The 23,805-nt window shown below is 37.6% G+C and overlaps 1 protein-coding gene across 1 annotated transcript in view; it reads right to left on the bottom strand.

The window, feature by feature from the left end:
* The window catches only part of SLC27A6 (solute carrier family 27 member 6), a 70,946-nt gene that overhangs the window by 31,608 nt on the left and 15,533 nt on the right, over positions 1-23,805 (bottom strand). The window contains exons 2-4 of the mRNA XM_077768916.1: positions 22,748-22,951; positions 7,799-7,957; positions 6,372-6,496 (exon numbers count right to left, since the gene is read on the bottom strand). Of these exons, the coding sequence (XP_077625042.1) occupies positions 6,372-6,496; positions 7,799-7,957; positions 22,748-22,951 (488 nt within the window). The remainder of the gene's footprint in view (positions 1-6,371; positions 6,497-7,798; positions 7,958-22,747; positions 22,952-23,805) is intronic.

The following is a 23,805-nucleotide window of genomic DNA, read 5'->3' as shown; positions in this document are numbered from 1 at the left end:
CCCAATCGTACTCTGTCTCTATCTCAAAAATAAACATTAAAAAGATTAAAAAAAAAAAAAAGAGTTTGAAATTGAACCTGTGTCTTTTGATTCCACAGTTAATGCCCTATCTGATAACTTTGTGCACAAAGTAAATTTGTTGGGAAATTTAATAAATAAGGGATATGTGTATTCTTAATGGAAATCACAGCATGAATGGTAAAAGCAGATGGAAAGAAAAACGTATGTATATTTTACATGTATCACTACCAATGAAACTTGAATCATTAAATTTTAAATTAGCAACTAAAAGCTTTAATAATTTACACAGTCTAAAACATCTCAAAATATTCATTAATTCCCTGCTGATTCTACCAGCATTTAGGCTGCTTGTCGTTATTTCTTATCTTATTCCTTCTAAGGGCTCTATTTCTAGAATTGTAGTTTCTATGAAGAAAAGAAGGTTCTGGGAGCTGGCCAAATTTTCTAAATGCTTTCATACCTAGTATGAAAATATTAAACATATCTTTGATTTACTTAAGGAAAACTGAGTTTTAAAAGAGAGATGATTTACTCAACCATATAATAATATGTTTCAAATATTTGGGGGAAATACCAAAAAAATGAATAAATATCTTAAAATGTCTAGGTCTTGGAGATAAAATCAATTATGTTGAGTGTTCCAGAGAGGAAAATGGTAATGAAACTAACTCAGGACATCTTAATAACAGTTAAAGTTCACATTAATTTAAAAATGTCCTTCTTTAAAGGCTATTAAGTATGATGAGAAAAGTTTCCAGAGCTTCATGCTTTGATAAACTACATCTTTTACAAGACACGGTATGAGGAAAACGTGATGATAAAACATTTGAAGTCATATATGTAGAAATGAAGAAAATGTAAACATGATAAAAGAACAAATATTTTTAATATATCCATTAAGGTGCACTTATTCATCCAGGTCAACTCAGCATTATTTAGTAACATCTAGTGGAATTTTACCCTTTGATACTGCTGCATCTTCATTCCCCCCTCCTACCTACATATGACAGGGAAAAAGCTTGTCTTGTCTGGTCTTAAAGCTTGGAAGAAATGATGGGCTTTCTTCAGAGAAAATAGAGTGAGTGTTTTTTTCAAACTGATCTCTTAAGAAATCTCACAGCCCCAATATTTGATTACTGTTATTCAACACTTTCATTCTGTTACACTCAGCAAAGCCCAGAAAATACTTAAAGGTTCCTCAGAGGATTATCTAAACATTGCTAGTGGAAAAAAATCAGTAAAATTTATATGGCTTTTAATAAGCAATATTTAATAAATACTTAGCAGCTATCCAGGTCCTGCAAAATGTCTCTATTTTCATAAGGAATCGAGTGTAACCCATTTTGTCAAAGTTTTGATGCGCTTTAATGCAAGTATCTAGAATCCTAAAGATACTTTCTAGCTGCCAGTGAATTTCTTGGCTTTTAAGAAAACAGCAGGAAGAAAAGTATAGGTAGGTTATGCCTTCAGAATGTCAAAATGTAGGTGTTTTACATGGAGACAAACTACATTGCCCAAATGATAAACTATAATAGTAACTGGGGGGAAAAAAACCCATTACATATATGCACCATAACATAGGTCTTTGGTTTGTTAATTATATCCCCTCTGCATGCTCTGGGCTCTAGCTCCCCACATACAACTGTATATTCTACCCTGATGCCTCATGAACATACCAAAATTAACAGTCAAAAATGCATTTCATTTTAATTCCTCAAATCTTGGTTTTCCTCATCTCTGCAAATGGCTCACAATTTACCTATTTCAACCAAAATCCTAAAACTCATCATTGATTGTATTACTTCATTCTCTACCCCTATTATCTTTCCTTCAAATAGATCCCAAATCAGTATCGTTTTTTCAGTTTGCCTTCATCTTTTTCCAAATGCTCTGATGAGAATGAAATGCAAATTTCTCCTTCACAGTAGACAGAGCCCTTCAAGATCTGGTCCGTCAGTAGCCTGGCCAAACCTTCGTCCTCTTTAAATATTCAGGCTGTGTCCTTTATTTTCATTTTGCTCTGTTGTGACTGCAATCCCCCAGCTTTTCCATGGCTGGATCCCACTTGCCACACCAGTACTTGAGCTCATAGGTCACCATTTCAGGGAACCCTTCCCAGACCCCTCAACCTAATTAACAATGCCTCACTCTCACCACTCATCATCCTCAACTGCCTCTCTCTCTTTTTCTTCATCACACTTGGCCTTGTCTGTAATGACTTTCCTGCATGAGTTGGCTGGTTTATTTACTCACTCCCCAAACTAGAGTGTGAGATCCATGAGAAAAGGGGTCTTGTCTTGTGTGCCCCCGTATACGGAAACCTGCAATATTACCTGAATGAATGAGCCAGTGACAGATATGATCCTATTCCTAGAGAAGGCTGTCTGCTGTCAGAATTTATTTAAATAAGATGAAATGCTGCAGGAATCCCCCAAACGATCACTGACATAAAGCACTCCCCCACATTCCTCACCAATCGATACTAAATGCCATTGATGGTAAAAAAAAAAACAAAGAAGTAGATCCAATCAGAAGCTGTATGATGGTGCTTCAGTAATGCAGGAAACATGGAGGATGGATGTGGGGAAAAGCTGCCTTCCTACTCTCCAAGGAAGAGAATAATTATTCCATCCCTCTGTGACTAAGAAGAGCCAATACCTTGGCTTTTTGTAAAGGGTAGTGTTGCTGCCAGAAGTATGAGGCACATCCAATGTGTACGCCAAAGGAACTTTTGCAATTGGACTTTGGAAAGGAGAAAAAAGACAAAACAGGGTTGGGGGGTGGGGGTGGATAAATGCTTTGCAGCCAGGGAAAGCCAACTCCAGAGTGTTTTTATGCAACTATGTAAAACCACATACAGCTTTGGGCAAAGCTATATTTATTTCCTGGTTTCCTCCTCCATTTGCCTTCAGGTAATTACTTCAAGATTATTTCACAAACACTAACTTTTCCCTGAAGAACTTTAGTTCAGAATTAAAATATGTAATTCACTGAAAGCAATCAGGAATAAACACTCAACTCAGGTGGTGGATTCTACTTGCAGGTAAATCTCCTTTGGAATATATTACTTACCCTTGGATGGACAGCAAATTCGGATGTATCTGTGAAATAGGTGATTTTGCTTTCTTTTATTCAAGGATTTATTTTAAACAAATGTCTAGGGGGCTTCAAACCATGGTTTATGAGACATCCACTTTTAATTCCCTAAGGGTATGGACCTTATCATCTGTTTCCTCTCTGGTGGTACTGGAATTCAATGCTATACTCACAGAAGACACGGCCTCTTCTCTGCAGAAGCAATTCATGGAAAGGAATAAATATTGAATAGGAAAAAAAAAAAAGAAAAAGACCTCCTTGAAAGGGTAAGATGTTGGGGCGCCTGGGTGGCTTAGTCGGTTAAGCGTCCGACTTTCGCTTAGGTCATGATCTCGCGGTTCGTGGGTTTGAGCCCCACGTCAGGCTCTGTGCTGACTGCCAGCTCAGAGCCTGGAGCCTGTTTCGGAGTCTGTGACTCCCTCTCTCTCTGACCCTCCCCTGCTCACGCTGTCTCTCTCTCTCTCTCCTAGAAATAAAAAAAAAAAAAAGAAAAAAGAAAGGGTAAGATGTCATAACAGAATGACTTTCTTTTCCTAATCTTTAATGCCAAGAACTGTTTGTTCTCGCTCTGTGTGAAATCAACAAAAGGGATTAGGTAATACAATGCATCTCTGCTTAAAAAAATTATTAAGTTCCTGTCTCTCTCTCTCTCAAAATAAACATTAAAAAAGTTATTAAATTTTCCTTTGGGCAAAGCTATTTTTATTTCCCTCTCTCCTCCTCCACTTGTCTTTAGGTAAATATTAGAGATTATTTCACAAACACTATCTTTTTTTCAAAGAACTTGTGTTAAGAATTAAAATATTTAATTAACTAAAAGAAATTGAGTACTCTGCTTTCTGTTCTTGGTTCTCTCAAATTCTCTGAGGCTATAGCATTTTCCCAAAACTAGTGCATTTCATTACTAACTCAGAGAGGTGAAAAGGATATTTTGTTTTATAAAACAAATTCAGAGGAAAACATTCTGAAAAAAGATTTTTAGTGAACATGACAAACTATTGATACCCTTATTATAGGAAATGATAGCTCAAATAGGTAAGAAAAGAGAAAATATTATGAGCTAAAGACATAAATGAGTAAAAGGCTCATAAGAGACATTTTAAAGAAAAAAAAGATAGAAAATTATCCCACCTTGCCAGGAATCTTAACAGAGAATTTAAAAATATGTTGATTTCTAGTCTATAAAATTATAAATAATATTATAGTTTTCCCATTAAAAAAACAAGGCCTTCTTTGTTTGAACAAAATATTATTAAGACGCCCAACCAAACTGAGTTTCATCCATCATATCTGAAAGGGTGGATCTTGAAGATCAGTCTATTTTCTCTATTCACCATCCTTCAGGGACTTTTGAGGAACCTTGAAGGAGGTGCTGGTTCTCCATGAAGCATAATTAGAAAATAATATTTTTAATATCACACAATACTGATAAGAGACTGTGCGATACGCATCCTCCCACAATGGTCAATGAGATTCCAAATCACATCAACCATTTTGAATAGCAGTTTGGAAATATGCCATAAAAATCACCAAAATATCCATGTCCTTTGACCGTCTTCACTTCTGAGCCCCTGTACTGACTATTTTGCATAAAGATACTAATTGCAGCATCATTTAATGCAGTAAAATGTTAGGAAAAAAACCTCATGTATTCAGCCATTTAGTACGTACTTAATGAGCAAATGTTCTTGCAAAAAACTAATGCTGTTACTGAGGGATCAGGAGGAAAAGGAAAGGCTAGGTGCATAGTTTAGAAAGTCCATGAAGTACCTAATCTATCCTTTACTGAAAGTGGCTTCTGTTTTACTAGAGGACATTAATTCCCTAAATTATCTTAGTCCAGATATCACATTACCAAAGAACACAATGAAAACTAGAAGAGAAAATATGTCAGGTTGTGGCATCATAATTAATCGTTCGACTAGGACTTTTGGGAAGACTAGAACGCTGACATTGGCAGAGTCTCCCGAAGAGAACAAAGGTCAAAAAAGTCTAGAACATGTCTCTGAGACTCCCTGTCTTAGCGATGGATCTAGGGAATCTGTAGCAAAGTGAAGCACTCCTAACCAAGGAGAGAACAAGGACGGCTTCTGGCCACAAAGGGGGGTGGGTCAGGAGCTAGACAGGACGTCTTTACATGGTACACTATGAGCTGAAAGTGAATGAGAGCATTTTATAAATAAGGTTCTCCAGTTTCACATTCTTTTTGTGTTTTTCTGCCCTGTGTAATCCCATATCCCAAAGTCTTATTTAAATGCTTCCAGCCTAGTCTCAGCTGTGCTGTGGGTAAAGGAAGGATTACATGTCCATATTTTAGCCACCCAGAGAAGACATCTGGCCCACCATCCATGCCTTAAGCTGGCATGATGATGGCAAAGGTGATGAGTGAGAAATAAACTAAGAGGGTTAGCAAGGGCCAAGGGCAGACCATCACTTCTGCTGCCCACCCCACACAGGGGGGCATTCTCTTTATCATTATTCATGGGGCTGGAGTAGATCTGATTACAGAAGGCCACTTCTTTGTAGCCCTGAGAATGTTTAGAATGTCAGACAGTTAAAAAATAAGCATCTTGAAATACAAATGGCACCAGGGGAAGGAAAATAACCTCTGAGGCAAAAAAACAAACAGACTAATAAAGACATACTCCAGGCTCTTGCAACTCTCCCTGCTTGCCTATTTTCAGAAAGAGGCAATTTATCAGTTGTTTGTAGAAATGGTTGGCTCAGGTGGGCGGACAAACACACATCAAAGTAAAATTTCTTCTCATGTTTAAATCAAAACCACACAGATATAGTAATGTAATCACTTATTCAAAAGAAATAGAAAAAAAAGTCTAATCCCTATCATTAGCTTTGTCTTGTTTTGTTTTGTTTTAAAGGAACAGCATTTAAAAGATTCTCTAGTTCAACCTTGTAATAACTGCCTTCTGGGTGCATAGCATGCATCTAATTTCATACTTGGATGTGTGCTATGTTTACAGAAATTTTAATCTGTCTAAACACGAAGTGGACTGGATCGTGGGTCTGTCCTATCCTGCCACCATAGAGGGCAGATTAGTACAATCCTGCATAGCTCTCCTTTTATTTTCTCTGACTTGTTTTATACTCATTTCCTCTTGGGTTATTGCAAACATGTGTCAGTCAGTCAAACTATATTCTGAAAGAAGTGGAATATACACAAATAAAAATTAATTTTCTCTCTGTGCTTTTTCTTCCTGAAATTACTTTCCCTTTCTGATAATGATTATTCTTACCTTAGGTTGTTTGCAAAGATAGCGACAAAGTTCTCCAATATACTGAAACACAGTCACATTGTACTTCCTACAGTCGTTCCAAAACTGACTTGCTGAGAATTTCTTCTTTAACACACAAGTAGCTCCTAGGGGAAAAGGAAAAAAATTAAAAAATTAAAAAAAATAAAACAGGCACTAGGAGAAAATTTTAAGGGCAGAATTAACAGAAAACAAATGATGTTGCCCTGTCTGGAACACTTGTATTCAATTTCAAGGCTTTTATAATCCATCAGCGGCCATTTATGTCAAACTCATTTGAAAACATTAATCTTACAGTCCAATAAACCTTTAAAAAATTCATGTTGTAATTCTATATTTTGACTGCAAATATATTCTTTTTGGGGTGAAAGAAGTAATCAAAATATGTAGGGAGTTGCAAGTGTTAGAGCATGACTAGAGATAAGGGTCAGCCTTCTCCACAGGGATGAAGAATATTCATTTACTTTTGACCTTGAACATGTACATTTTATTTGTTGTTAAAATCTTAAAGGAGCCTTAATATTTCTTGAGGTTGAGAGTTAGTAAGGTAGAGTTGGTAAGATAGCACCAACACACAAGTTCATGGATAGCTGCAGAACTTAACTATAACAACCCAATTTTCACAACAATGTAAATCATCAGACTTTTCTCCAAGGAAAATGCTAATGTCTTGATCCTCGTCTTTATTTATTTTGGACACTGATCATATACTAAATATGCTACTCCATAAAATTCTTTATTGTATTTCAGACATATATGGTATGACATATACACATATACATAATACAGATATACACATATACGGACACATAATCTAAGCATGTTTATGGATGAAATCTACCCAGTCACAAACTCTACCAACTGAGTTACTAGATGCCTGGGGTACCTTGTTTGCAAAGGTAGGCTCAACAATTCCTCCTATGCATTTACCTTTGCAATGTGCATTTACGACTCCTCCTTTCAAGAGGTAAGTTCTGTTTCCCCACCTCTCAAATACTGAATCTGGACTGGCTTTGACCAACAAAATACATATGAAATGTTCTAAGTGATTGCTGAGCTTAAGCCTTAATAGCAATGCAGCTTCCACATCCATCCTCTTGGAAGGCTCTGAGCACCATTTAAGAACGCCAGAGTAGATCATCCAAGGATGAGTGACCACATGGAGAAGGAAGCCCAGTCAACAGCCAGCTCCAACCACAAGGCCGAATTTCCAAGGCACTGGTCTTTCCAGTTTCAGGAATAAACTGAGTATGTCATGAAATTATGTCATTTTAATAAAGGTTTGTTGTAATTATATAATAAGCACACAACCACTCTGAATTCTACTGATAGGGCTTCAAACTTCAGTGAACACAAGTTATAATTAATAGGCATTTTGAAAGCTTATCAAACAGAAAATACAAACTTACCTAACTCAATACATCCACCGATTCCCAGAAGAGCTCCTGAGCTATGATACAGAGGAAGAGTTATATAAATGATGTCATTAGCAGTACAATCGAAAGCCCACAAGCCAGCAGAACCCTGTAAAGCCTGCAGCTGACTGATCACAGCTGGTTTGGGCAGCCCTGGAAGAAAAGAAAAGAAAGATACGTAATAGAAAGTTTACGCTGGTATTAACCACAGTAGCAATTGAGACACAATACATCAGAGTACTACATGTACTTGATAGGGGTCCGTGCAAATGTGATCTGCTACTGTAATTAATTCCTAGAATCTTGGATCTACCCAGAAGGATCAAAACTAAAATTATATAGAGTTTTAGGTACTATAAGGCTTCAAAGAGCCATATCTGCAATAAGAATGACAAAAATGTCCCAAATCCAAAAAATGTACACCCAAAAGGAAGCAAATCACAACATAAATCTAAATTATACTTAAAACAGAAATTTTCTAGTGAACAATTCAAATTCCAAGTAAGATTCTGTCCCAAGAACCAGTAATTTTATCATGTTTCATCTGACCTGGAATAAGATCACTATAGAATATAAGATTCAGTAAAACATGATGTTGAAATAATTCTAAACATTCATGATCCAAACATAAATCATTTTCTTTTTTCCTTCCAGTCATCTTCTATGTACAATGGGTTTCTTGTAAACCTTTGTAGCTGTAATTAATGTATAAAATGTTTTGCATACTGTTTTTCATTTTCCTTATTGTTATAGTCTTTTGGATTATGATGCCAGCATAATAAATTCATCCAGTTAATACATAATGCAATATGAAATTGGCTTCTCTGAGACTGAATATCAGCAATTTCATGTTTCAGCATACATTTTCTTAGCATGGGACACAACTTGTTTTCCCAATGATCAGTATCCAATCTTGAATTCATTTGTTAGATTAAATGCTATTTTAGTCCTATTTTGTCAGTTCAAAGAGTTCTAATATTTTTGGAATGTCTTCATGCAGAGGGCCCCAGCCCAAATCTACCTCACCAATGAAGTTACTTCGCTTCACAAAAGGCACTGGTGACAAGGAGTATTATTCGTTGTTCCAGAGAGGCACGTCAGAGAAAACACTGGAACAAGCAAATGACAGGATCAAAAGTGAAGAGCAGCAGACAGTAGAACCAGAAGTATAGCCTTTTCCTCTCCCTCCCCGCCCCGCCCCCATTCTGATACAGTCCTACTCACTATCTGTCAAAGGTAGGTCACTAATGTCAGCGGCTCTGCAAACTTACTGCTGCACCTAACTGGACTTTATTTCCCAATTCTAGAAATGGAGTCCTAAATTCCACAATGTGTTTCCCAAACAGAAGTGCTTCCTTATTATTTTCAGCTTGCCTTAAAATCTTATAGTAAAATATACTCCTACAGTGATGTCAGCTGCAAGGCTGTGTAAGTCAGTCCTTCTTTCTCTCCCCTCTGATATACACCTAATGAGACATGTATAACTACCCCCTTCCAAAAGTCCCTCGGCACAGCATACAAGGACACCCCAGAGATCCATCCACTTGTGGACATGAACATGAGTGAACTGGGCCCCTGAGGCGATGGCAGAGTGAGGGAAGTGGTACTGGAGCTGTGGAGGCAGAGAATGGGGTAGCTGGCCCAAGGGCAGGCCAGCATGACCTTGATGGCAGAGGAGGTCACAAGTGAAGGTGGGTGAGTGATGAACTGGCCTGGCCGCATGTGTTGCAGATGGACGGAACAGTTGCTCTCTCTGAGGAGAGACCACAGGGACTGAGGGGAGGGAAAGGAAAGTGAAAGGGGCAAAGAGAAGTGAAGGGAAGTGACTCCTACTGGTTGCCCCAGGACTCAAGAGGACCACCCATAGACCTCTAGGACACCCTTCCCCTCACCACTTGTGATTTTCCCTACCACGGCAGGGGCACATCCAAAGCCCCAAGTGCTAAGTAACCCCCCCCCCAACTCTGCCTTTTTTAACTGCTACAGCTCCAGAAAGAGAAACCAAGAACTAGTGTTATAGCACCAACTTCTTGAAAACAAAAGGAAGGCTCCTAACTAGGATCATTTTCAACTGTTGGTATCAAAGTAAACACAATCTTGCCTAGGGGCACCTGGCTGGCTCAGCAGGTGGAGGGCAAGACCCTTGATCTTTGGTTTGTGAGTTGGAGTCCCACACTGGTGTAAAGCATTATTTAAAATCTCTACCAGAAAAACCACCTTGCCTGAATAAGAAAGGTATATGGTGGCAGAGGCACTTTTCATCAAACACCATGAAAAATCCTGGTAACACAATATAACAAAAAGAAAATGAAAAATTTTCATGAACTGAACCCCAAAATATGGAACGCTGCAATATAACTGATATGGAATTTAATATAGCTATTAAAAGGGTGCTTGGGTGGCTCAGTCGGTTAAGTGGCTCACTTTGGCTCAGGTCATGATCTCACAGTTTGTGAGGTCTAGCCCCACATTGGGCTCTGTGCTAACAGCTCGGAACCTGGAGCCTGCTTCAGATTCTGTGTCTCCCTCTCTCTCTATCCCTCCCCCACCCCTGCTGATTCTCTGCCTCTCTGTCTCTCTAAAAAAATAAACATTTTAAAAAATGTTTAATTAGCTCTTATGAAGAAATTCAATGACCTCCAAGAAAACTCAGAAAGACAATATGATGATCTCAGGAAATTAATGAATAGGAGTACTTTACCAGTTCCGGAACTGAAAAATTCAATAAATGAGATGAAAAATGCACTAGAATGCACTGGAAATAGACCAGATCACATGGAAGATAAAATCAGTTAGACGGAAGATAAAAGTATAGAGATGATTCAGGCATAAGAGTAGATGAAAACTAAGATTTTTAAAAAGTGAAGAAAACCTATGAGAACTCTCTGATTTCAATGGAAAAGCCAACAGAAGAATAATGGATATCCCATTATTAGAGGGAGAGGGGGAAAGAATGAATATTTAAAGAAATGATAGCTGAGAACTTCCCATACCTGGGGAAGAAACTGGGTATACAAGTCCTTGCAGCTAAAAGAACACCTTAGTATTTCAATGTGAAAGATCTTTTCCAACACACATTATATTAAAACTGTCAAAAGCCAATGATAATGAAAGAATATTACAGGTACCCAGGGAGGAAAAACGGACAATGTCTATAAAGTTAGGCTATCATCAGATTTCTCAGCAGAAACTCTACACATCCGGAGAGAATAGAATGAAATATTCAAACTATTGGAAGATATTGGAAGATAAAAGCTGCAAGCCAACAATAAGCCAACTGGCCAAGTTATCTTTTAGATATGAAGCAGAAATAAAGGCTTTCCCAAACAAACAAAAACTGAGAGAATTCACTACCACTAGACATGACTTACATGAAATATTGAAAGAAGCTCTTTGAGCTGAAACAAAAAGACAAAAATACACAAAACTGTGATTAAGTTGATAAGCAGTCAGTCAGAACTAGAATACTGTAACTCTTTTTTAGAATAGTATAATAAACTCTTAATTATAACATAAAGGATAAAGGAAAGTAGCATTAGAAATAGCTACTGGGGTGCCTGGGTGGTTCAGTGGGTTAAGTATTTGACTTCGGCTCAGGTCATAATGTCCCAGTTCATGGGTTTGAGTCCCATGTCCAACTCCGTGCTGATGGTTTAGAGCCTGGAGCCTGCTTCAGGTTCTGTCTCCTTCTCTGCCCTACTATACTCATGCTCTCTTTCTCTCAAAAAACTTATATAAAAATATAAAGGGTAAGAGTAAAAAAGAACCTTTAGAGGTGAGTGAAGATAAATTGCTATCAGCAGAAAAAGAACTATTTTATCAAAGAGATATTTTTATGTAAATGTTTGGTAACCATGAAGCAAAAATCTAGAGGAGAGACATTAAGCATAAAAAAGGGGGGAGACTGAACACACCACCATGGAAAACTACCAACTTACAAAAGAAGACATAAAGAGAAGGGAAAAGAAACCATGGAAATGCAAAATAACCAGAAGGCAAAAGATAAAATGACCCTAGTAAATCCTTACTTATCAATAATCACCCTAAATGTAAACAAATTGTACTCATGAGTCAAAAGGCACAGAGTGGTTGCATAGGTTAAAACAAGCAAGACCCAGCTATATGCTGCCTAGAGAAGACTCATTTCAGCTCTAAAGGCACACATAGGTTCATAATGAAAGGATGAAAGTTGATATTACAAGAAAATGGAAATGAAAGGAAGGCAGGCATAGCCATATTTATATCACAAAATAGACTTCAGGCCAAATGGGTAATAAGAGAAAGAAGGTCATTATACAGTAAGGGGTCAATACATCAAGAAGATACAATAATTGTAATTATATGTTCTCAACACCTGAGCACCAAAATGTATTAAGCAATTAATGACAGACCTTAAGGGAGAAATAGATAATACAATAATTGTATGGGACTTCACATTTGATCTTGGTCAAAAGACCAAGAAGCAATTGTAGGGGACTTCAATACCCCACTATCAACAATAGGTAGATCATTCAATAAAAAAAATCAACAGGGAAGCAGTGGAATTGAACTACATTTTAGAACAAATGGATTTAATAAGCATATACAGAACTTTCCATCCAACAGCAGCAGAATACACATTGTTCTCAAATGCAGTGCAGTCTCCAGGGTAGATCACAAAACAGATCTTAGCAAATTTAAGAAAAATGAAATCATGCCAACTATCTTCTCTGACCACAGTGGTATGGAACTGGAAATCAGCAACAAAGAAAAGTTAGATCTACAATTAGTAGAGGCTAAACAACACACTTCTAAACACCCACTGAGTCAAAGAAGAAATCAAAAGGGAAATAAAACATTTATCTCAAAACAAAATGAAGACACAACATAACAAACATTGTGGGATGCAGCAATAGCAGTTCTTAGAAGAAAGCTTATAACTATAAATCCCTACATTAAGAAATTAGAAAGGTCTCAAATAAACAACCTAACTTTACACCTCAGGGAACAAGTAAAAGAAAAAATTAAGCCCAAAGTTAGTAGAAGGAAGGAAATAATAAAGATCAGAGAAGTACAAACCAAAATAAACAATTGAAAAAAATCAATAAAACTAAAAGCTCTTTCTTTAAAAAAGATCAACAAAATTGGTAAACTAGAGAAGAGAGATGAATCACATAAATAAATTAGAAATGAAAGAGAGGACATTACAACTGACACTATAGAAATAAAAAGGATCATGGGAGCTAATATGAACAATTATATGCCAAAAAATTACATAACATAGAAGAAACAGATACATTGCTAGAAGCACACAGCATACCAAGACTCAGTCAGGAAGAAATAGGAAATCGGAACAGACCAATCATGAGTAAAAAGACTGAGTATAAAAACCCCAAAAACTCACCAAAGTGAATTCCCCAGACCAGATCCTTCACTAGAGACTTCTACCAAACATTTGAAGAAAATAATGACAAAGAAGGAACACTTCCAAACTCATTTTACAATGTCAGCATTACTTTGATAACAATACCAAATAAAAATACAAAAAAATATGAAAAACAATATCCTGATTAAAATAGATGCAACAATTCTCAGTGACATATTAGCTAAGCAAATTCTAGAACACAATAAAAGCATGATACACCATGACCAAGTGGGATTTATCCCTGGGATCAAAGGATGGTTCAACATAGGCAAATCAATAAATATCACGTCACATCACGTCAATAAGATGAAACATAAAAATCACATGATTATTTCAATGGACTTAGAAGAAAAGCATTTGCTAATACAACATCCTCTTATAATAAAATCCCTTAACACACTATGTATTGAAGGAATATACCTTAATATAATAGGGGCCATATATGACAGACTGACAGTTCAACAAAGAGAAACTGAAAACATTCCTTCTAAGATCAAGAAAGAAGACAAAGGATGCCCACTATTACCATTCTTATTTAATACATTACTGGAAGCCTAGCAAGAGAAATTAGGCAAGATAAAGAAATAAAATGTATCCAAATAGAAAAGAAAAAAGTAAAATTGTCATTATTTGCTGATGATATGATCCTATATATATAGAAAATCCCAAAGAATTAACCAAAAGACTATTGGAATTAATCAACAATTTCAGCGAAGGGTCAGGATACAAAATCAACACTCAGAAATCAATTGTATTCCTTTACACTAATGATGAATCATCTAGGAAAGAGAAAGAAAACCATCTTATTCACAATAGCCTCAAAAACAATAAAATACTTAGGAATAAATATACTTAAAGAAGTAAAATATCTGTACAATGAAAAACTATAAAACTTTGCTAAAAGATATTAAAGAAGACACAAATAGAAAGACATCCCATGGTCATGGATTGGAAGAATTAATATTATTAGAATTGCCACACTACCCAAAGCTATCTACAGATTCAAAGCAATCACCATCAAAATACCAAAGGCATTATTCACAGAAATACAAGAAATAATCTGAAAATTTGTGTGGAAGCACAAAAATCCCTGAATAGCCAATGTAATCCTGAGAAAAAAAAGAAAAAAGCCAGAGGTGTAATGCTTCTGAATTTCCAACTATATACAAAGTCACAATAATGAAAACAGTATGGCACTGGCACAAAAACAGGTATATCTACTAATGGAACAGAATGGAGATCCTAGAATTAAACCCTGGCATATATGGTCAACTAATATTTGAAAAGTAAGCCAAGGATACCTAGTGGGGAAAAGATAGTCTCCTCAACAAATGATGCTGGGAATACTAGATAAAGATATGTAGAACAATGAGGGGTGCCTGGGCGGCTCAGTCAGTTAGGCGTGAGCCTTTTGATTTCAGCTCAGGTCATGATCTCACAGTTCATGAGATCAAGCCCCACACCAGGCTCGTGCTATCAGCACTTAAAACACTTTTAAAAAGGTGTTAAAAACATATAGAAAAATGAAATCAGACCTCTATCTCACACCATAAAAAAAATTAACTTACCATGTATCAAAAACTTTAAGACCTAATGCAATAAAACTCCCAAAAGAAAATGTATGGAGGCTGCTCACTGATATTGGTCTTGGCAATAATTTTTTATACCAAAAGCATAAACAACAAAAGAAAATTCAACAAATGGGATTACATCAAACTCAAAGGCTTCTTCACAGCAAAAGAAACAGCCAAATAAAAAGACAACCTACAGAATGGGAGAAAATTTCTGTAAACTATGTATCAGATAAGGAATTAATATTCAAAACATGTAAAGAAGTGAATTCAAAAACAGGAAAAAAATTCCAATTACAAATTGGGCAGAAGAAGTAATAGACATTTCTCCAAAGCGTACATCAAAATGGTCAACAGATAGCTGAAAAGATGCTCAACATCACTAATTACCAGAGAAATGCAAATCAAAACCACAGTGAGATATCACCTCACACGTGTTAGAACGACTATAAAGAGACAAGAGACAACAGATGCTGGCAAGGATGCAGTAAAAGGGGAATATTTATATATTGCTCGTGGAAGTGTAAATTGGTCTGAATATATGGAAAAGAATATGGAGCTTCTTCAAAAAATTAAACATAGATTTACCATACAATCCAATTTCATTTCTGGATATATACCCAAATGAAATGAAAATGTGATTTCACTAAGATATCTGCCTATCCCGTGCTTATCACAGCATTATTCACAATAGTCAAGACATGGAAACAACCCAAATGCCCACCAATGGATAAAAAAAACATGGGGTCCATTATTCAGCCATTAAAAAGGAAGCTATTCTCCCATTTGTGACAATATGGATAGACTGTGAGCTCATTATGCTAAGTGAGATAAGTCAGAAAGACAAAGACAAATACTGTATGATATCACTTATATATGGGGGTCTAAAAATTTTAAGCCTACAAAAACCAGAGAGTAAAATGTTGGTTACCAAAGGATAGTGGGGGTCGGGGGGATAAAAGTGATGGTGTTTACGGGTACAAACTTTTAAGGAACAGTAAATAAGCTATAGAGAGCTAATGCACAATACAAGGAATATAACAGTAATATTGTACTATAATTATGTGATATACTAAATATCACTATGTTGTGATACTATAATATATAAATGTTTCAAAGTAACATTTACATACTTTAAACTTACAATGTTACACATAGAACTTAATAAAAATAAGATATAAAATAAAATACGCTTCCATGCCTGATGTTCCAATTTTATAGCCAAAATCTCCTAGTGCTCACTACATGCTTCTCTGGGTATGCTCTGGCCCCATGCAATGCCCTACTGCTGATCATTTACCTGCTCTGGCTCAACCTCTTTGAAATGATGCTTGATGTTCCAACTGAGATTTGACTCATACTGGTATTTCTATCTCTTTCTATCTCCCAACATAGATGTCACCGCGACCACGAGCACTACCTATTGCATACAAACTAAACTCCAATTTCCTCTCATAGGCCTTCTCTGATTTCATCACATATTTGGTGTTTGCAGTAACCAAAATTACTTACACATTGCACAGGCAACTGGGGCACCATCTTACTAATACTAGGACGTCATTATTTTCTCTGACTCAACATATTCACGGATAAGAGCCAACATTTTCATGGGGTTTTTGGTCATAGCAGCACATGGAGCTATGAACCAGGGGCCTCAGTGATTCCTACACACTTTTACCCTCAAGTCCACCTTGTTGCTGCACCTGCTTTGACATTGTCCAACAAGCTTTGTGTTTGTTGATCTCATATGCAAAGCTGCCATTATCTTGCTCTTTATCCTAACTAAAATTTACTTTTTTTTTTTTTTCAAAAGAAACCTCTCTGGCTCTTCCTGACAGCTTGGCATCTCACAACGTCGAAGTTTCTTGTCCTCCACATGCAGAGGGAATCTCTCCAAATCTTCTTGTCAAAGCCACGTATAAAGATTTGGGGTGAGACTAACTTCATCTTTGGCTTTTGATAATTCAATGCCTTTCTCTTCTTCATCCAGAGGATCAAGCATTTACGTGTTTTATGCTTCCAAGAAGTTCCCACTCATGGTCTTTCAGTCACTATATCCCCTACTTCCCACACTGTTCCAGATTTCATGGCAACCCAACTTTAAAAATACCTTTTTTACTTGAGGCTGCAACCACAAATAAGGATGCTTTATCTAGGTGTTTCCTGTGTGCCTATGTCACTCCTTCAGAGCACATTAATAAACGAGTTAGCCATGTTTCCCTTCCTAATTTGGTTAGCTTCAAGTGATAATGACCTTGTTAATTATAAGCCTTCCGAAGTATTCAGTTACATTTTTTGATAAGAGACAACAATTATGAGCTTGTCCAGGAAATGAAAGTGATCAAAAGTCAAGGTTGAAGTTGGAAAGAAGGAAAAAAGAAAAAGGAGATAAAGTCTGTTAAAACAGCATTTTAAAGTTCCCCCTTTAAGGAGTTAGAAAGCACATTAGCATTTTAAAGTCCTTGTGGGGCCCTATGGTGCGGAAACTGATGTTTAAAAAAATTTTTTTTTAATGTTTTTATTGGTTTCTGAGAGAGACAGAGAGGCAGCATGAGCAGGCAGAGTCAGAGAGAATGGAAGATACAGAATCTGAAGCAGGCTCCAGGCTCTGAGCTAGCTGTCAGCACAGAGCCCGACGTGGGGCTCGAACCCACGAACCGTGAGATCATGACCTGAGCCGAAGTCGGACGCTTAACCGACTGAGCCACCCAGGTGCCCCAGAAACTGATGTTTTTGTTGATGTTCTTTCTCAAACTTGTCTGGTCATAAAGCCCCTTTTCAATTTTTATTTCATTTCTTTAAAGATGTGAAGGCATATGTTGTACAACAGACTTTGAGAAAAGCCACCTGAGGTGGTCTCCAAAGTCCTTTGCTCTCCTTCTGCAAACCCCTAGCTCTGGATCTCCTCAGGTCCGGCAAGAAGTCCAGGCATAGAGGTGGGAGGAAGGCTGTGTCCAGTGAGGTGAGGATCAGGAGGATAAAGGAGGGAGAGATGATGTCATGAGAAATCCAATTGAGAGGTACGAATAAATAATTTGGGGAATTCTGGGATAGTTCTGGAAAAATGAACAGAAGCCATAAGGTTAAGGAAAAGGAGAGACAATGAAAAGAAACTGAGATGGTGCTAGCAACTGGCTTCCAGGCATAGGGTGGCAGGTAGTGACCTCGTTTTCTTTCTCCACCTCCTTCTAGGAATGGTCAAACCCATGGTTGCTCTGTCCAGGCTCCAACAGCTTTCCTAAACATTCCTGAGGCAACCTGACCAAGCCCAGTGAGCAGTAACAGGTCTAGATGTTGGCAGAGAGAACAACATGTGTAGACCCTCAAAGCAAAAAGAAAGGAATTACAGATGAAAACAACCAAATTTTGGAAAAGCAGATGGACGGCTGTGGTGATGGACACAGCAGACCCAAAAAGCTGACACAGGACATAAGCCTTGACGAAAGCTGATTTGCCTGCACAGAACCCCAGAAAGGCTCAGAAATTTGATTAGCAGGCGCCCTACAGAATGGAAGATAAATACGGAACTATAAACAAGGAGCTCTGTAGGAGTTCTATTTAAGAAACCATGATGTCAGGGCTGTAGAAAAGGGAATCTATAAGATGCTCAACCCTTATTCATTAAACTTTCACATTATCGCCTAAGTCAAGGAAACGTGAATGCCTTCAAAACTGAACTCAACCTTCTCCTTACTGGGAGACAGTCTGTGTTTGCTCAGATCCAGAAATATATTATTTTGGTGACCTTGGGCAAACAGGACTTGGCAGTGGTAAGAATGGCTAGGAAATGTTTACTATCAGCTGAAGGGCTTCCTTACAACCTGCCAACAGGACTTATGAGCAGATTCTCCCATCTTTCCCTTTTTCAAAGCTTCACCTTCAATATCACTTCCTAGCTTGCATCAACACCTTCTTCATTATTAGCATCCTAAGACTTTATAGTGTGAGAATGAAGTGACTTTTATGACAGCAAATGTCATACTAATGTAAATGATCATATTTATTACCATGACAGTCACTAAATTTAGCTCAAGGTTTTGAGTTGCAAAGACAACGTTTTGTATTAGAGAGAGATACCTTTTATTAAAAAAAGGTCAATTAAATCTTTAAGGAGGCTCCATATGGTTTTGTCACACTCTTCGATAGTATTATATTCATAAATCATAACATCTACTGTGTGACCAGTTCTGCATATTGCTCTGCTCTGTTCTTTGTAGGAGGACCCCGCATTGCTTAGACTTTAAGCTAAAAGGGAATGACATTTGTAGAACTTTCCCTGTGTAAGATCACTCACAAATCAATTTTCAGAGAATGTCAATTAATGCTTCTTGATATCTGTTTTACAATTCAAAAGATAATACAACAGTACAGCCCAAGATTGCTTCCACTATTCTGGTAGAACTTATGACATTTATCCTCTAGAAAAGAGAAGCCTCCAGAAACCCCAGGAAGAAGAAATATTGAGCAAACAGGGGAATAAAACAAAGTCTGCTTTTTCTTTCAACTCCCTTTCACATTTGACTCACTTCACACTTTTAGATTCCTGTCTGAGGAATCTGAATTGTCCACAAATAAAAACTGAAATACACTGACAGTCATGAATCCCCTGACAAAATGTCCTTTACAATGAAACCAATCAGTCCACAAATTCCACTCAGGCACACGGAGCCTGTAGTTCAGGATTTGTTTTGGGGAGCTTTATGTGTGTTTCTGTGTATGCACTTTCAATATGAAGTCGATATTTAATGAAATCCTCTAGGGTAAAGGACAGAGGCCAAAATAAACTAAAAGATAACAGATATTGGCAAAAATAGAGACAAGGCAGAGAGGAGAAATTTTCAAAAAAATTATTGCTAATATTCTGAGAGATATGAGATAATAAATAACAATACAAAATAACATGGTACAAAAAGAGGCATTTTCAGAGAACAGAGGTATAGAAGATAAATCTCTCAAGAAGTACATGAAAAGTAAGAGAAGGAAAATGGGATAAAAAGATTAGAAAATTAATAAGTCAGCCCAAGAGGACCAATCTTTAAAAAGTTAGTTTCAAAGACAAAAGAATAAACAAACAAATATAATATAAGGAAGAAATGGGCAGAAAGGATAGCAATAAAAAGGGAAAGAGAAAGGGATGGAGAACTTCGTTTTTCATTTAATTTCCAAGTACCTAGACTTGTAAGACATGAGTCTCCAGACAGAAAAGGCCTACAAATTTCCCAGGAAAAATGTATAAATAAGACCAGGCCCAGTAGAAGTCATCACCAGCTTAGAGATTACTGACGCTTCACAGAAGATAATAAAAATTCCCCCCAAAAGGAAAACAAGACCAGCTTGGGTGTAGAGTCAAAGAAATCAGAAAGGAAATGATGTCTCATTGTGTGTCCTGGAAGTCAGAAGATGGTGCCATGTCCTCTAATCCTGGCACAGAAATGTTTCCAACCTAGAATGTGACACGGATAAATAGAAGGGTAGAAAAAGGACATTTCTGGATGTGAGGACTTAACAATTCATCTCCTAAATACTCCTTAGCAGACAGCTACTGAAAGCAGGGCAGCAAGAAAATTAAAAACAAACCAAAGAAACCAATTTAGGATCTAGGAATTGAGCGGGCCAGAAAAAAAAAGAAAGAAAGAAAGAAAGAAAAAAGAACTGAAAGGAATTCCCAGGACAATGGTGAACTGAAAGGAATTCCCAGGACAATGGTGAAAAATAAGCCCAGATGGTCAGAGACAGCAAGGGGTAGAGACCAATCCTGTCAAAAAAAATTTTTTTTAATATTTTTATTTATTTCTAGGAGAGAGAGAGAGACAGCGTGAGCAGGGGAGGGTCAGAGAGAGAGGGGGTCACAGACTGAAACAGGCTCCAGGCTCTGAGCTGGCAGTCAGCACAGAGCCCGACACGGGGCTCAAACCCACGAACCGCGAGATCATGACCTAAGCGAAAGTCGGACGCTTAACCGACTAAGCCACCCAGGCGCCCCCAATCCTGTCAAAATTAATTATCACACATGATTAGTGGGATGTTGGGGAAAGAAAGTTTCTGCACCAGAGAGAAAAAAATGAATGGAGAGGAAGAGTGGTTGGTGACAGAAGGCAAATCCTCATTTCCATCATGGAAAATCAGGAGATACTTTTCCATTAAGAATCTACTAGGGGCACCTGGGTGGCTCAGCCGGTTGAGCATCTGACTTCGGCTTCGGTCATGATCTCACGGTTCCTGGGTTCAAGCCCCGCATTGGGCTTTGTGCTGACAGGTCAGAGCCTGGAGCTTGCTTTGGATTCTGTGTCTCCCTCTCTCTCTGACCCTCCCCTGCTCATACTGTCTCTCTCTCTCTCTCTCTCTCAGAAATAAATAAAACATTAAAAAAATTTTTTTAAAGAATCTACTAAATATCCAGTAAGATACTTATTCTGTTTAGAGAAACAGAGGTGATTCTAAAAAGAAGATCTAAAATACTGACTGTATTTGGTTTGGGGAAGGAGAAATTGTTGGGGGGGTTGCAGGGTGCTTTTCTCTAAAATTTCTAAAACCATTAGATTTTTTTATCTCTTCACTATAACTTTAACACAAATAATTATCAAACAAAATCAAAATCGTAGTGCTTTTGCTTTCAGCCTGTCATACAAATGCATTAAACAATCTGGTTTCAATCTTGAAAAACAAAAAGTTGTTACTAGTGGCTTTGGCACGTTCTCTTTGGGGCTGGGGGGAGTGGCGAAGATTATTTGGAAGACCAGTCACTTTATATTTTTAGCAAGAAAAGAGCCATACAGATAGATTGGTTAAGTACCTTCTGAAGAAGTTTTTAAAGCCTATCATTTCTGAAATGTTATTGTCTCTTTTAAAGTCCAAAGTCAGACTGAATGTATGCTGACAACTTGATATACATTAGCCTTTTCCAGTTCATGTATCAAGACTGTTCTAAATGAAGTCAAAAGCACAGTCTACTCTCCAGTCTACAAGAGATCATTGTTAGCCTCCAAACAGTAAAAAAAAAAAAAAAAAAAAAAGAGAGAGAGAGAGAGAGACAGACAGACAGGCGTGCGTGCGCGCCTGCACACACACAGAAGAGGAAATGGAAAAAAAAAAGTAAGAAAACTTTTTATTTAATAGTAGTTTGCTTGCAATACTGCCTGTGCTTAGGAAATAAGAGACAATATTTTTAATGTGCTTACTTCAAACCTCCAATCATCTTCACACTAACTACAAAAGCGTATTTAGCCTACCATAAATGCCATTCAACTTTTCCTAAGAATCAATTGAGATTAACATTTTTTTAAATTTTTAGGCAGTTTAATTATTCTTTATATTTTGCTGTGTTGTTATTTTACATCACTCCCCCCCAAAAAAAAGGGGTGAATGATCCTATTTTGTATCTTCTCCCAAACCTGCAGGACTTCCAAGACTTCCTGTTTGTCACATGTTCTGATCACCCTAAGGAAAAACTGGGAGAGCCAGCTACAGGTGCTTAAATTACAGCTATAGCTGGATTGTGTTTAGGATTCAACATGGTACAACCGAATACAGAAGACCGTTTCAAAAAAGACTAATGGATTTGGAATCCAGGAAGATAATTAGAACGACTTCAGCTAATCTCTTCCTTTTATGTATCAGGAATCTTAGGGAACAGAGAAGCTCGTAGTTATCTGGCTGAAGAAGTTGGTCAAATTTCACACTCTAAGCAACTGCGCTGGGTCAAAGGCTTCGGACATGCCAGTGTCCTTCACTGAATTGAGCTTAAATAAAATCTTTCTAAATGAGACAGTGGCCAAGTGAACATGGTGATTTGCCACGTTGCAATTAGAGCAATTAGCTTTTTTCATCCAGGCTTGAGGCTTCTAAGATCTAAGAGCCTCAGGACTTCTTGGATGCTTTCTCAGATGTTTGCGGAATACCCAAGGTGACTGCCGTTACTTTGCAAATATGTTGCTTTCTTTTTAATTCTCAAGGACAAATGGATCATACCTGTGGTTCCAGAGGTAAAGATGTAAAGATGAGCAGACTTGAGGCTCGACGTGGCATGGTGGCAGCGTGGCACTGGCTTGTCGGATGCCATGCTCAGTTTTTCTTTGAGTGAAATCATGCCTCGTGGAGCAGAATCACTCATTGCCCAAACACTGATACCTCCTGGGAGACTCGGAAGGATGTCTTCGACAGTTCCAAGCAAATCTAAAAACCAAAGGTTTACGAATACATAAATAAACCATAAATCGCAACCATTAACCTGTGTTTTCTTTTCTCTGTTGGAACAGGGATGATATGTAAATATAACACTGACTTCCTTTCCATTAGGACAACTAATGTCATAGCCATTTTATGATTCTGATTCAATAGGACCAGATGAAAGGGAAATCTGGTTATCATCTGACTTAATAAGTTCAAATAGGCTGATTCAAATTGAATTTCAGAGACACCATTGTTCAGATTATGCTTTTTTTCCAGTTTTTAAATGGAACTCTGTTTTTATACCCTGCTTTAAATCCACACTCAGGACACTACAGTAAACATTTTCCTTGAAATACATCTCAGTAGCTCATTATTCCCCCCAAAACTGTCTGTCACTGTTTAATTCTACTATAAGGCAATACATCCAGGAGATTCGCCGGACCCTTCTGGTATCAAGATCACTGTGATTTAGAGACCTTTTCAGAGTCAAAAATTAAGTTAAGGAAATTTAGAGATGTGCTTCTCTCCGGATCAGGATAATGAAAAATCAGTTTTGGGTCATCTGGGTGGCTTGGTCGGTTGAGCATCCAACTTTGGCTCAGGTTGTGATCTCACGGTTCATGAGTTCAAGCCCTGCACAGGGCTCACTGCTGTCAGCCTGTCAGTGCTGAGTGCACTGTGGATCCTCTGTCCCCATCCCTCTCTGCCCCTCCCTTGCTTGCACTCTCCCTCTCAAAAAATAAATAAAACATTTTTAAAGTGAAAGTCTTTGAAAGCAAAAGGAGGAAATGAACCCCGTCCAGAAAAGGCAGTAAGATCCTCAGTTCCCAGCAAGGAGCAACAGTGGCAGGTAGGAG

Source organism: Crocuta crocuta, unplaced genomic scaffold (genome assembly GCF_008692635.1).
Source record: "Crocuta crocuta isolate KB4526 unplaced genomic scaffold, BGI_CrCroc_1.0 scaffold64, whole genome shotgun sequence".
Lineage (NCBI taxonomy): Eukaryota > Metazoa > Chordata > Mammalia > Carnivora > Hyaenidae > Crocuta > Crocuta crocuta.
Note: the sequence above shows the minus strand (reverse complement) of the source record. Positions and strands in the feature narration are given on the sequence as shown.